The sequence below is a fragment of the Xyrauchen texanus genome, chromosome 38, assembly GCF_025860055.1.
Source record: "Xyrauchen texanus isolate HMW12.3.18 chromosome 38, RBS_HiC_50CHRs, whole genome shotgun sequence".
NCBI classification, from domain to species: domain Eukaryota; kingdom Metazoa; phylum Chordata; class Actinopteri; order Cypriniformes; family Catostomidae; genus Xyrauchen; species Xyrauchen texanus.
In genome coordinates this window covers 35,256,395-35,272,347 of record NC_068313.1, presented here as the reverse complement: position 1 = coordinate 35,272,347, position 15,953 = coordinate 35,256,395, and the positions used below count along the sequence as shown (strand labels likewise).

Here is a 15,953-nt window from a genome sequence, read left to right as displayed (position 1 = left end):
TGTTGCATTAGAGTTATTAATCATGTTCCCATAGTAACATCGACCCATGACCGGATTCCTGTCCACCCTGTTCCAACCACATGCCACCGGAAGACATGAAGATCTGACAGATACAGTGAGAAACTGAGGGTATCGTAAATGTGGGTGCATTCTGTGGCATGTAACTTGAAGAACATTTTAAGACATATTTGCCAAGACACCAAAGTCTGCGCTCAAAAGTCAGAGATCTCAGTATGAACTCAAACATGTCTCATCAAAAGCTTCCAAGTCCAAATGATCTGAGCTATCCACGTTCATTTTATAGCTCTATACTCTTACTATACGTCCATACATTAAGGTCAACATTGACCCGAGATAAAGGGAATGCTGCTTGATTGGATATGTCGAGTAAGGTCACATCAGGATTCACTTCATATAAAACACAAACATTAGTAAATATCTCACGGAGGGGATTTCCCAATGACGTTATTGTTTTTAGATGAAGTGAATTATAATTACCGTCACCTACTATTAACCCTTAACACTGTTGTTTTGACATTTACAGAAATTAGGACATTATTTACTCCCTATATGGAGCTGTAGGCCCCCACAGTCTTGATGTTTCGAAAGTATCTTTTCACAGTAAATACATGATTCACAGTTTAAACTCATAAACATAAACTTCAGCAGCGTTGTGTGTGCACTGTGACATTTCTCTGTAAATATCTCTCAGTTTATGCAGTTAATAAAAGCACTTCCTCATTCTCTCTCTCTGTCTGTCTGTGTGTGTGTCAGAAAAAGGAACTGTGCTTAATAATCATTTCATTTAGGCTGCAGCGCGCCACCGGGATAACAACTGAAGCTTTGGTAAGAACTCTAGTTTTACTTCTACCTGGCACATCATTTCAGATCAATGCAGTTTATTTGTATAGCCAATTCTGTTCCAAAGAAGTTGTGCTAGGAGTTAAATCAATCTTTAATAGTTTGATGGGTTACTGAACTGCAAGGATACATTGAAAGCTGCTCCACGAGGACAGACTATATCAGACGGAGAGCGTGAGGAGGGTTTTATTGATAAGACTGTAACACAATCAGTTCAATCTGCATGCGTGAAACTGGCTGTGTGTGTGAAGTGTGAACAAGTGCACACACACATCATGATGTATATTGAATTGTTAGGCAGGCGTTTTTCTTGAATGTTTTCACTTCTCTTCTTCTCTTTCTGTTTGTCAGCTGTAAAAACTTTCTGTGATCGTCCTGAGGGAGCTTTTATTTACATTAAGGAGTTTCAGTTTAACGTGGGACGATTGTAAAACGTTTTGATTTTATTGTCAATGTGGCATGAACTCTGTGTCTGCAGCAGAGCTTAAACTTTCATTTAGTTTATTTACTCTCTGTGTCTGCCCTTAATCTTATGCCCTTAATCTTTAATGAAACAGCACAATCGGTTTAGTTTAGTTTAATGCCCTTAATCTTTAATGAAACAGCACAATCGGTTTAGTTTAGTTTAATGCCCTTAATCTTTAATAAAACAGCACAATCGGTTTAGTTTAATGCCCTTAATCTTTAATAAAACAGCACAATCGGTTTAGTTTAATGCCCTTAATCTTTAATAAAACAGCACAATCGGTTTAGTTTAGTTTAATGCCCTTAATATTTAATAAAACAGCACAATCGGTTTAGTTTAATGCCCTTAATCTTTAATAAAACAGCACAATCGGTTTAGTTTAATGCCCTTAATCTTTAATGAAACAGCACAATCGGTTTAGTTTAGTTTAATGCCCTTAATCTTTAATAAAACAGCACAATCGGTTTAGTTTAGTTTAATGCCCTTAATCTTTAATAAAACAGCACAATCGGTTTAGTTTAGTTTAATGCCCTTAATCTTTAATAAAACAGCACAATCGGTTTAGTTTAATGCCCTTAATCTTTAATGAAACAGCACAATCGGTTTAGTTTAATGCCCTTAATCTTTAATAAAACAGCACAATCGGTTTAGTTTAATGCCCTTAATCTTTAATAAAACAGCACAATCGGTTTAGTTTAGTTTAATGCCCTTAATCTTTAATAAAACAGCACAATCGGTTTAGTTTAATGCCCTTAATCTATAATAAAACAGCACAATCGGTTTAGTTTAGTTTAATGCCCTCAATCTTCAATAAAACAGCACAATCGGTTTAGTTTAGTTTAATGCCCTTAATCTTCAATAAAACAGCACAATCGGTTTAGTTTAGTTTAATGCCCTTAATCTTTAATAAAACAGCACAATCGGTTTAGTTTAGTTTAATGCCCTTAATCTTTAATGAAACAGCACAATCGGTTTAGTTTAATGCCCTTAATCTTTAATAAAACAGCACAATCGGTTTAGTTTAATGCCCTTAATCTTTAATAAAACAGCACAATCGGTTTAGTTTAATGCCCTTAATCTTTAATAAAACAGCACAATCGGTTTAGTTTAATGCCCTTAATCTTTAATAAAACAGCACAATCGGTTTAGTTTAGTTTAATGCCCTTAATCTTTAATAAAACAGCACAATCGGTTTAGTTTAATGCCCTTAATCTTTAATGAAACAGCACAATCGGTTTAGTTTAGTTTAATGCCCTTAATCTTTAATAAAACAGCACAATCGGTTTAGTTTAATGCCCTTAATCTTTAATAAAACAGCACAATCGGTTTAGTTTAATGCCCTTAATCTTTAATGAAACAGCACAATCGGTTTAGTTTAGTTTAATGCCCTTAATCTTTAATAAAACAGCACAATCGGTTTAGTTTAATGCCCTTAATCTTCAATAAAACAGCACAATCGGTTTAGTTTAATGCCCTTAATCTTTAATAAAACAGCACAATCGGTTTAGTTTAGTTTAATGCCCTTAATCTTTAATAAAACAGCACAATCGGTTTAGTTTATTGCCCTTAATCTTTAATAAAACAGCACAATCGGTTTAGTTTAATGCCCTTAATCTTTAATGAAACAGCACAATCGGTTTAGTTTAGTTTAATACTCTTAATCTTTAATAAAACAGCACAATCGGTTTAGTTTAGTTTAATGCCCTTAATCTTTAATAAAACAGCACAATCGGTTTAGTTTAATGCCCTTAATCTTCAATAAAACAGCACAATCGGTTTAGTTTAATGCCCTTAATCTTTAATAAAACAGCACAATCGGTTTAGTTTAGTTTAATGCCCTTAATCTTTAATAAAACAGCACAATTGGTTTAGTTTAGTTTAATGCCCTTAATCTTTAATAAAACAGCACAATCGGTTTAGTTTAATGCCCTTAATCTATAATAAAACAGCACAATCGGTTTAGTTTAGTTTAATGCCCTTAATCTTTAATAAAACAGCACAATCGGTTTAGTTTAGTTTAATGCCCTTAATCTTTAATAAAACAGCACAATCGGTTTAGTTTAGTTTAATGCCCTTAATCTTTAATAAAACAGCACAATCGGTTTAGTTTAGTTTAATGCCCTTAATCTTTAATAAAAACAGCACAATCAGTTTAGTTTAATGCCCTTAATCTTTAATAAAACAGCACAATCGGTTTAGTTTAATGCCCTTAATCTATAATGAAACAGCACAATCGGTTTAGTTTAGTTTAATGCCCTTAATCTTTAATAAAACAGCACAATCGGTTTAGTTTAGTTTAATGCCCTTAACCTTTAATAAAACAGCACAATCGGTTTAGCTTAATGCCCTTAATCTTTAATAAAACAGCACAATCGGTTTAGTTTAATGCCCTTAATCTTTAATAAAACAGCACAATCGGTTTAGTTTAATGCCCTTAATCTTTAATAAAACAGCACAATCGGTTTAGTTTAGTTTAATGCCCTTAATCTTTAATAAAACAGCACAATCGGTTTAGTTTAATGCCCTTAATCTTCAATAAAACAGCACAATCGGTTTAGTTTAATGCCCTTAATCTTTAATAAAACAGCACAATCGGCTTAGTTTAGTTTAATACCCTTAATCTTTAATAAAACAGCACAATCGGTTTAGTTTAATGATCTTAATCTTTAATAAAACAGCACATTCGGTTTAGTTTAATGCCCTTAATCTTCAATAAAACAGCACAATCGGTTTAGTTTAGTTTAATGCCCTTAATCTTTAATAAAACAGCACAATCGGTTTAGTTTAATGCCCTTAATCTTCAATAAAACAGCACAATCGGTTTAGTTTAATGCCCTTAATCTTTAATGAAACAGCACAATCGGTTTAGTTTAGTTTAATGCCCTTAATCTTTAATAAAACAGCACAATCGGTTTAGTTTAATGCCCTTAATCTTCAATAAAACAGCACAATCGGTTTAGTTTAATGCCCTTAATCTTTAATAAAACAGCACAATCGGTTTAGATTAGTTTAATGCCCTTAACCTTTAATAAAACAGCACAATCGGTTTAGCTTAATGCCCTTAATCTTTAATAAAACAGCACAATCGGTTTAGTTTAATGCCCTTAATCTTTAATAAAACAGCACAATCGGTTTAGTTTAATGCCCTTAATCTTTAATAAAACAGCACAATCGGTTTAGTTTAGTTTAATGCCCTTAATCTTTAATAAAACAGCACAATCGGTTTAGTTTAATGCCCTTAATCTTCAATAAAACAGCACAATCGGTTTAGTTTAATGATCTTAATCTTTAATAAAACAGCACAATCGGTTTAGTTTAATGCCCTTAATCTTTAATAAAACAGCACAATCGGCTTAGTTTAGTTTAATACCCTTAATCTTTAATAAAACAGCACAATCGGTTTAGTTTAATGATCTTAATCTTTAATAAAACAGCACATTCGGTTTAGTTTAATGCCCTTAATCTTCAATAAAACAGCACAATCGGTTTAGTTTAGTTTAATGCCCTTAATCTTTAATAAAACAGCACAATCGGTTTAGTTTAATGCCCTTAATCTTCAATAAAACAGCACAATCGGTTTAGTTTAATGCCCTTAATCTTTAATAAAACAGCACAATCGGTTTAGTTTAGTTTAATGCCCTTAATCTTTAATAAAACAGCACAATCGGTTTAGTTTAATGCCCTTAATCTTTAATAAAACAGCACAATCGGTTTAGTTTAATGCCCTTAATCTTTAATAAAACAGCACAATCGGTTTAGTTTAGTTTAATGCCCTTAATCTTTAATAAAACAGCACAATCAGTTTAGTTTAGTTTAATGCCCTTAATCTTCAATAAAACAGCACAATCGGTTTAGTTTAATGCCCTTAATCTTCAATAAAACAGCACAATCGGTTTAGTTTAGTTTAATGCCCTTAATCTTTAATAAAACAGCACAATCAGTTTAGTTTAGTTTAATGCCCTTAATCTTTAATAAAACAGCACAATCGGTTTAGTTTAGTTTAATGCCCTTAATCTTCAATAAAACAGCACAATCGGTTTAGTTTAATGCCCTTAATCTTCAATAAAACAGCACAATCGGTTTAGTTTAATGCCCTTAATCTTTAATAAAACAGCACAATCGGTTTAGTTTAATGCCCTTAATCTTTAATAAAACAGCACAATCGGTTTAGTTTAATGCCCTTAATCTTTAATAAAACAGCACAATCGGTTTAGTTTAGTTTAATGCCCTTAATCTTTAATAAAACAGCACAATCAGTTGATCACATTCAGCTTGATTTAATTAAGTAGTTTAAGTTAGTTTTACCTCTATCTGCAGTAGAACAACACACTCAGATTTGTTTGGTTAATTTATTGCCCTCTCTGTGCAGTAAAAGAGCACATGTGGTTTGGTTTATACACTTCTCTTTAGTTGAGTAGTTTAGGCTACTGTAGATAAGTTCAGTTGAATTGTCGTCGTCTGACTAACGTGAGTACAGTGTTGCCTAAAGGCGTGTCCTTTGGGAATTCCCTGTCAGTATCGGTATGAAAGATGATGATATCACCTCTCTCTCCCTCTTTATATCTCAGTGTGAGAGTGATGTTTCTGTTTTGAGCACCTGGACTCTTGAAGTACAGATGAAGACATGAAGGGATCAATCTGCTCTCTGTAAGTATAACCAGTCAGTATGACTTTAACACTGCACTGATTCTACCCTCGCAGGTATGAGTCAGCTGTGTGTGTCTGTGTGTGTGCACGAGATGGATCATTACAGCCTAAGAGCTCCAGGAATATATCTGACCACAGGCTTTTATTCATGCATGTGCTATGTTGCTTAGTTCCTGCCATTTAAATTTTTTGACAGTCTTTTTGATAAGATCAGTAAAATTCTGTTCCTGATAATTCTATTTGTATCCAACAAATCAACTTTGATGTCAAAACTCTAGATCAGAACGACACGAGGTTGAGTAAACGATGACAGGACAGAACCGTCACTTCAACATTTACTGTAGCTTCGCTGACGTTACTTGTTACGCTGTTTAATGATGTTACATCCTCAATGCTGCATGCTCATTTAACCTCTTAAAAATACTGATAGAGGAAGTGGAGTTTAACACTTAAGTTACAATTAAAACATTCAGCAACCATCTTTAAATGCTTGCACATCACAGCTCAAGAATACAATAAAAGAGAAGTCATCTGTTTTGTTATGAGGTGGCCTGATATTGCCGTTTTGAAGCAGTCACTATGAAGTGAGTCATGGGGAATTCAGAAGGCTGTGCTTAATGTTTGCAAAGGTTTTGTAGTTTTAGTACACAGGAATATGGATAGTTGACAAGAAATACTTTTTGACTACTTAATTGTCTTGAGGTGTGACATGCTATACTCAATCTAAAAGTGTTTATCATGCATGCAACTTGCACAACATTTCTACTTTTCAACATCAGTCACGCTAATTCACATGATTATGCATCAACTACCCGTATGCTAATTCACATGATTATGCATCAACTACCCGTATGCTAATTCACATGATTATGCATCAACTACCCGTATGCTAATTCACATGATTATGATTATGCATCAATTACCCGTATGCTAATTCACATATGATTTTGCATCAACTACCTGCATGCTAATTTACACGATTATGCATCAACTACACGCATGCTAATTTACATGATTATGCATCAACTACCCGTATGCTAATTTACATGATTATGCATCAACTACCCGTATGCTAATTTACATGATTATGCATCAACTACCCGTATGCTAATTCACATGATTATGATTATGCATCAATTACCCGTATGCTAATTCACATATGATTATGCATCAACTATCAATATGCTAATTCACATATGATTATGCATCAACTACCCGTATGCTAATTCACATGATTATGATTATGCATCAACTACCTGCATGCTAATTTACACGATTATGCATCAACTACACGCATGCTAATTTACATGATTATGCATCAACTACCCGTATGCTAATTTACATGATTATGCATCAACTACCCGTATGCTAATTTACATGATTATGCATCAACTACCCTTATGCTAATTTACATATGATTATGCATCAACTACCCGTATGCTAATTCACATTATGATTATGCATCAATTACCCGTATGCTAATTCACATATGATTATGCATCAACTATCCGTATGCTAATTCACATATGATTATGCATCAACTACCCGTATGCTAATTCACATATGATTATGCATCAACTACCCGTATGCTAATTCACATGATTATGCATCAACTACCCATATGCTAATTCACACGATTATGCATGCAACTACTCGTATGCTAATTCACATATGATTATGCATCAACTACCCGTATGCTAATTCACAAGATTATGCATGCATATATTTGTGCATTGTGTAATTGTTGTTTTATGGCTGTGTTTGTGTTGACAGATTGGCGCTTGCCGTAACCTCAGTGTTGCTAACCGCATCACCTGGTAAGAATGACCTCACATGACCCCTTGCCTACTGTTTTGTTTTTTGGTTTACAGCAGCAAGTGTGCACACGTTGTTCAGATGCTAAAAATGGTCAATTATGCCAGAATTAAACAATATATGATCACTTATGATTGGTTGAACCTTTTATGCACATTTTATGTTACTGATGGTTAGAAACGATGCCATCATTTCCTTCATTATTGTTGCATTTACAGTTTTATTCCAAAGCAATTTACAACGTTTATACGTTTGTGTTCTCTGCGAATTGAACCCATGACCGCGGTGTTGCAACAATGCCATGTGCTACTTACATGGATGTTTGGAGGAATTACTTTTAAGTTGTGGGGAATCCACCTCCAAACCATAATGCAAGAAGAATCAGGAACTAAAACTCAAAAACAGTAAGACGAGAACATCTAATGTCACGGAAATAAGTCATATGCAAACTTTTATTATTCTTATTTGAATTACTGAAAGACCAATCTTCCTAACACAACCACTAGAAACATGTGATCATTGTTTAAACGAAACAACAACAACAATATTTATGTATGTGGACTTTGCTATTATCATCAACTTCTTTAAGGTCCCTTTAAGATATTTGTGATTACAGAGGTGAACCGTTCCTTATTGTTGCATCATAATAGACCAATGCAAATAGAAGCTGTCTGTTACAGTTTTGGGGGAAGCTACTTTTAAACTGTTACTTCCCAAGTTATCTGCTACATTTAAAAAAAAAAAAATTTAGTTAGCTACATTTTAAATTGGCTAGCAACATTGTAGCTATTTCAAGAATAGAACATTTTTAAATATAACAATGAGATTATACAATGTATCATTAGGCCTATTGATGAAACAAGTATAACTTGATTGTTACAGGATGGATTTACTGTAACGTATGTGAAATATAAACAGATAGAGCTAGAAAACAAAGAAATATCGTCACAATATAATGAGAAATAGCATTGATTTGCTTAAAAATGGCAACGTCCTTTTAAGTCGGGCTCAAGTGAATCATTTAAATGAACCATCATCTCTAATCACAGATTCGTTTGATTACAGATTCTTAATTTCAACCGTTTCTGATTTTGTTTGTTTGGCCAGGTGATTGCAGCACAGAGTCTCCAGAGAGGACCTTCTACGCTGTTTTGGGTCAGAGCGTGACATTACGATGTCCAGGAAACCTCAGCGTCCCCATTTTGCGTTTGTACTTACAGATGCAGAGAGGCCAAAAAGATTATTTCATCAATGGGTTTGCGAGAGACAAATCGCTACCTGTGACCGAGTACCTGAACAGAACTGAAGTGAACGAAATGGACCTCAGTATTACGATGAGCAACATCTCCTTTTCAGATGAAGGACCGTATACGTGCATCGTATTTTACACAGAGGGCTCTAAAGAAGTGCATTTAATCAGCCTCAACGTTACAGGTATGACACGACTCATCTCCGTTTTGATTCATGAGTTGAATTGGCCACGTGACACTGAATGTTGGGTGAAAACTGAAATGCAATAACAGGAATTTAAAGATGTACAATTCGATGATATTCAGTCACACAACAGAAGAATTTCATTAGTTGCATTTTTTGCCAAAAAATAAATAAATAAAAAAATCCATCATTGATAAAACATCCTTAATTGCATCAATTATATAAACTAATTATGCCTATTTAATCAGTGATATGCTTTTTTTCTCAACTGGATAATTTCTCTAAATTACGAGAAATATCGTCAAAACAATCATAATGCATTTGGTATACAGCACCAAAAATGTCCACTATATTGTTATTGAAAATAAATATTTATGTCAAAAATTAAATGTATTAATTATATTATATATTGAGTAAATTAAAGCATTTGTGTGTGCATTCACACACGCACTACACTACACACACACTAAAGTTAATTAGTTAAATATAATTAAATACACACAAAATATACTGTATGCATGGGCAGTTCATACAGAAAAATGAACAGACTACTATTAAAAAAATGACATGTAGTTAGCAGTTACAGTTTTCCAATTTAATGCAACATTTTTGGATTCAAAATCAAATGACAATTCTGCATCCCGTGTGCTAGCACAATTAAAATCCAATTCAAATACAAGAATTACATTTTCAAATCTGTTCTGAATAATGCAATGTGAGTTTATGAATAAAGAAATAATATAAATGTAATATAAAGTAATTTAATATGGAATAATATTGGAATTAATATATATATGGAATTAATATATATATACCACAGTTAGTTCCGGTCCTCGAATCTGATTGGACGAGAGACGTTCCATGAGCACTGATGGTGTGACATCATCAGCACTCGGACGCTTCACTGTGTGTATCACTCCGCGTTCATCCTCTTTTAAACTAAAGTGTATCTGTTAGGAGTTACTGGTTTTATTTTTGAAAGTACATATGTTAGCCAGCAGGTGGTGGCAAAAGATCATATTTGTGTGTAATATGAACCAGTTGGTGACGTAAAGTGAATCCGTTAGTCATTGTTTACATAAGAGCAGCGCTCCTGATCGCTCGTATTACTAATACATTACAAAAGCTAGGAAATAGCTTTAAACATCTTTAAACGGACAACTTCAGGATTATGGCTCATACTGAGAAACACAACAGACTGATTTATTACAGAACTCAAGAGCTTTCCTTTAATCGGAGTTTCCACATTGGATACATACTTTTTAAAATGGCGGAGGACATTGCTGTTGCTATAGTGACCGACTCTCGCGCACCGGCTACCGCGAAATAGAGAGGAATACCTCCGCTTGGACGTCTATATTCCACAGAGAGACTGACCGCATCTCTGATTGGGTGTGGCAACAGGTGATTGCTCCAATAACTTGTTAGAAACAGCACAAGCTGTGATACTATTTCTGAAGTGACATTTTTGAATTACTAATGGAGGTTTGAACCAGCAACGTCAGATTCTGATTTGTCCCGTAATAAAGTAGTACCATGCACAAATGCGCTTTTATGACAGTTCTCGGTTTTTCCTAATGTTTTAAAATGTACTTGTTCATTGAACTGTTGTATATAAGCAATATCACACTCTCAGTCGTGCTATATGGCCCTATATCAGCACTGCTGTGAATACCTACGGCACTCGGCCTGCGGCCGAAATCACAGCAGTGCTGATATAGGGACATATTGCACTCTTGCTCGTGTGATATTGCTTAAATATATATTGTATTGTTTTGTATATATGTATTCATATTTACATGCACTTGCAAAATATTTTAAACCGATTAAATGTATTTCTCTAAATTAAGTTATAATACTGTCCAAAGAGACATAAATAGATAAACTAATGAACTCAAATCAGTTCTAAATGGTGCACAATCCTGATGTGAGTTTATAAATAATAATATGAATATAATGTGATGAATCCCCTATGATTATAAAACAGTAATTTAAATATGCATAGTTATTTATGTGTGTGCCAGCATGCACGATTGTTGGTTTATGTGCATATTTATGTATATCTGTGGGTGTATGTTCGTGTTGGAAACTCTGCTGACTAAGGCTTTACGACATCTTTATTGACGTGGTTTCGAATAGTTAAGGTGGAAGTGAAACATTGTGGGGGGGAACTCTCAGGACCTCTGAAATGTCACTGTATTTCACCGTTCCCTCCTTTTAAAGCCACGTACAGTGTTCCCAATGTGACGGCGGATTGCATCCACGGCCAGGTGACTCGTGGGAAGAAATGCCAGTTAAGCTGCTCGTCGACTGGCGGTTATCCTGAGAGTGAGGTCAAATGGCCGGGGCTTCATCTTCATCTGAATGAGTCTGACAACAAGACAACAAGTTTACAAGATCCACACTCCAAAACATGGACCATCAACCAAAACGTCACTTACTACTGTGACCAACCCACCAATGTCAGCTGTTCCATAGGACACGCTGTTTCCCACACAATTACCATATGTAAGTGTGTTTGATGGTGTCTTTCAAGGAATAACTCGATGATAATTCTGTCATTATTTACACACCCTCATGTCATTCCAAGACTCTACGCTTTTATTTTATCCTGTAAAACAAGAGTTGCATTTTTGTTCGAATCCTCACGCAGCTCTTTGCCAAATAATGAGTTTGTGGTGACCACTGGCAAGCCCCAAAAAGGACCAAAAAGCTCCAGAAAAGTAGTCCATACATTAGCAGGGCTCAACAAGCCACTTCAGAATATGTACATTACATTACATTAATGCATTTGGCAGATGCTTTTATCCAAAGTGACTTACAGTGCACTTATTACAGGGACAATCCCCCCGGAGCAACCTGGAGTTTAGTGCCTTGCTCAAGGACACAATGGTGGTGGCCGTGGGGATCGAACCAGCAACCTTCTGATTACCAGTTATGTGCTTTAGACCACTACGCCACCACCACTCTATTTACAGTATATATATATATATATATATATATATATATATATATATATATATATATATATATATATATATATATATATATATATAGGCACAGGGGCTGGACTGGTAATCTGACATACCGGGCATTTTCCCGGTGGGCTGACGCACTTTGGGGCCGTTCAGGGGCGGACTGGCCATTGGGAGAACAGAGCGGGTCGGTGGGTTGGATCACGAAACTTGACGAATGGGCCGCGATAAGCTAAAATGAACCGCCGCGTTATGCAGAACGGACCACAAAACGGCGCCGCGATATGCAGAAAAGGCCAGAAGGCCATATATATATATATATATGTATATATAAAACTTTCCAAATTTTCCTTAACAGAGAAGCAGAGCATTCAAACAGTTCTTTCACACTTTTAGAAATCATAATGTATGCTTTATACATTTTTTATAAATATATATTTGAGGTCTAAGATTAATTTCTAATATTCTAGGTGGGCCTGGGTCTAATGTGGGTGCCCGTCACAATATTATTATTTGGAGTGGTGGTGGAGTAGTGGCTAAAGCACAGGGCTGTTAATCAGAAGGTCCTTGGTTCGAGCCCCACAGCCACCACCATTGTGCCCTTGAGCAAGGCACTTAACTCCAGGTTGTTCCAGGGGATTGTCCTGTAATAATTGCACTGTAAGTCAGCTTTGGATAAAAGCGTCTGCCAAATGCATAAATGTAAATGTAAATTTGAATTTACTCATCTGGAAGATATTTCATCCCAGTTAGATATCTTAACTTTAACAAAAATATTCAGTGCATCACAGAAAGTCCCCATTAAAATGTTTATGGAGAAGAGCTGCGTGAAGATTCCCATTCTGCATTCCACTGAATAATTAATAGCATGCACATTTGGAGTTACATGAGGGCGAAACATCATTTCAGTTACTGGTGTGTTTAATGTGTAATTCTTTGTGAGGGAAAACTGTACAAATGGATGTTAATGACTGTATTTGTTGTATTTTTGTAGGTCAAGCGGATTCGTTTCCTCTTCGGGTGAATGTTGCGATTGCTTTCGTAGTGACTTTTGTCCTGTTTTTAATTCTTGTTCTTGTATTAATGAAGTGCCACCATAGAAGACCACGTCCCAACCCAGGTACACAAGTACTCGCACACACAAACATGTGATGCACCGATCAGATACCTGTATCAGTATCGGCTTCAATACTGACGTTTTCAAGTCCGATCCAAATTAGATACTATGTGTGTAGAACGGAGGAGGGCGGGGCCGGGCTGGAACGGTGCACGCCCGGTCCCCAATCAGCCTGATGGGGGTGCACGAGGGATAAAGGCTCTACAGTATGTGAATATATACTCTGCTCTGTTCACACTTACTCGCGGCTATTTTGCTGCCTTCACGCGGAGCGCAATATTTAAGCGTACTCATGAACAACATCTCAGATGTAGATGCTCAATGGTTCGGTTCGCTGATGTGCATTTAGAACGGCACCGGAGGTGCATTTGACCAGAATGTGAATAAGAAGCGAATTAAACTACAGTGAACTAGCCCACAAACAGACACCTACAGGACGTCCCGGAGAGTTCAGAATGTCAAAATAAAAGCGTGAGGGTTTAAAAGTTAAAGGTGCACGATTGAGATGCATTGCTATATATTATTACTATAATAATATATTAGTATTTGTTTACAAAGTTGCATCGGAAAAGAAAACGTGGTGTCGGTGCATCCCTATTCTACGTTTTATCGAAACATATTTACAACACAAGCTTCGTATTCTGACTAGCTGTAATGTTCATCGTCTGTGCATATGTTAGTTATAATATTACGACATTCTGTATAAATATTATAATATTATGATATTTCTCCAAAACGAAACAACATGCCTCATTACACGTTTAGCGGCAGTTTCCCAGTGAAATGTCCAGCGGGGGGCGCCAAAAGCGAGTCGTAATCAGACGAGGATTTTAAGGTGAATATTAGATCGCGATTTTAAAGAGTAAAATGTACCTCCCTAATAATGTGGAAAATAAGTGTTTATAAAGTCAAAATCAGCCGTTGTACTCGTGACTTGTGTTGTCGGAGCGCATCTAGAGTTCAACACAAAACTGAGCCGAACTTAAAAGCGTGGCACGTAAACATCAGTTTGCAAAAATGTAGTTCTAGTAACCATCATTTCTTCTCTCTCTCTTTACAGAGGATCCTGCGCTTGGATTTCCATTAGCGTAGGTATCTTCTTACTTTATTCTCAAATCACCTAATATACAATATGATATTAAGTGATATTGCATCCTGTCGATGCAAAGAATAATCAATAGAATTCCTGTATTTCTAATTAGCGACTGCCATTCGCAGCCTCAGAACAGCGGAGACGTGACAACTAAACGTTGAAAAGGAGTTTAATACATTTCCCACCATTCTGCCAATGCAGAGGTGCCCACAACACCACCCAGAGCCGGCGAGGGGGCACGTTGTACCCGCAGCGAGGAGGCAGTTTGTGCGACTTTAAAACTGGCCGTTGTACCAGCAGGCCATGATGGACACCTGCAGAGAACAATGATGGACACGATGGACGAAGTCCCTTCCTTTTCGTAATAATTTATTTGGCAGAGAAGGGTTTTTTTCCCCCTCTGCATACTGAAGTTACATGCTGTTTTGATCAGATTTGTAAAGGTGCTTTGGAATTTTCTCCCATTTTTCTCCCCAATCTGGAACGCCCAATTCCCAATGTGCTCTTAAGTCCTCGTGGTGGCGTAGTGCCTCAATCCGCGTGGCGGAGGACGAATCTCAGTTGCCTCCGCGCCTGAGACCGTCAATCCACGCATCTTATCACATGGCTTGTTGAGCTTGTTACCGTGGAGACCTAATGTGTGTGGAGGCTTCACTCTACTCTCCGCCGGAAATCCACGCACAACTCACCACGCGCCCCAACCACATTACAGCGACCACGAGGAGGTTACCCCAACGTGACTCAACCCACCCTAGCAACCGGGCCAGTTGGTTGCTACGGAGACCTGACTGGAGTCACTTGAAGGGCAAATTTGACATTTATCGAACTAGATCCAGATTAGTTCAAACTCTAAATGTTAACTCTAGACACATGCTCCACAATGTGTCAAATCGTGCCACTTTATTCCAAGGATTGGGAATGTAAACGCCGAAACCCTTTTCCAGATGTTACAGTTATTAAAATAACCAGCACCGTTTGGACAACTGTACTTTTTGTTAACTTCAGAATATCATGTTGGAATATTGAATGTTACCCTGTTAATTTTGAAGGGTCGTTTCATTGCTGTATACTAAAAAAGTGACTTTTTCACTTTTCTTAAACCGTCGCGAAGTACTGACATTTATGCAAACAACTGTCTATATATATATTTTGTGCTATAATTGTTCTCATTATTGATATTTAATTTCCTATTCAAATGAATTTCCTCATGGAGATGTCTTATGCACTTTGCTTTCTAACTGCTTAACAATGTCCTCATGGTTTACGCTGTAATTTATGAATAACTTATTGATGTGTTTTTGCCAGAAGAATATCAAATAAAGAAATAATTCAGATTGTGATGTGATTCCATTATTAGTGGGTACTGAACGTCTAGAAAACGCATCTGGGATTTTGAAAGATTCACACCTGGAAATAAACACGTTTAAAACAAATAAAAGTAACTATTTAAGTCTATTTCTTAAAATAAAATACTAAATAAATCATGATTCCAGTGAAGCACTTACAATGGAAGTCAATGGGGGCCGATCCAGTAACGTTAAAATA

General features: G+C 36.0%; 1 protein-coding gene across 3 annotated transcripts; it reads left to right on the top strand.

Moving 5' to 3' along the window:
- The first annotated feature begins 795 nt into the window (after positions 1–795).
- Positions 796–15,736, top strand: LOC127631648 (T-lymphocyte activation antigen CD80-like). Of its 3 annotated transcripts, none has more exons than XM_052109927.1 (8): positions 796–846; positions 5,896–5,974; positions 7,748–7,791; positions 8,897–9,223; positions 11,447–11,731; positions 13,193–13,318; positions 14,376–14,403; positions 14,534–15,736. In XM_052109927.1, the coding sequence occupies exons 2-8, from the start codon at positions 5,952–5,954 to the stop codon at positions 14,553–14,555; spliced, it is 855 nt and encodes a 284-aa protein (XP_051965887.1). In that variant the 5' UTR covers positions 796–846; positions 5,896–5,951; the 3' UTR covers positions 14,556–15,736. The 3 variants fall into 3 exon arrangements, with proteins under 3 accessions (XP_051965887.1, XP_051965888.1, XP_051965886.1); XM_052109928.1 differs by having other exon boundaries at positions 14,376–14,407; positions 14,518–15,736; XM_052109926.1 differs by having other exon boundaries at positions 797–846; positions 14,518–15,736.
- Positions 15,737–15,953: the final 217 nt, after the last annotated feature.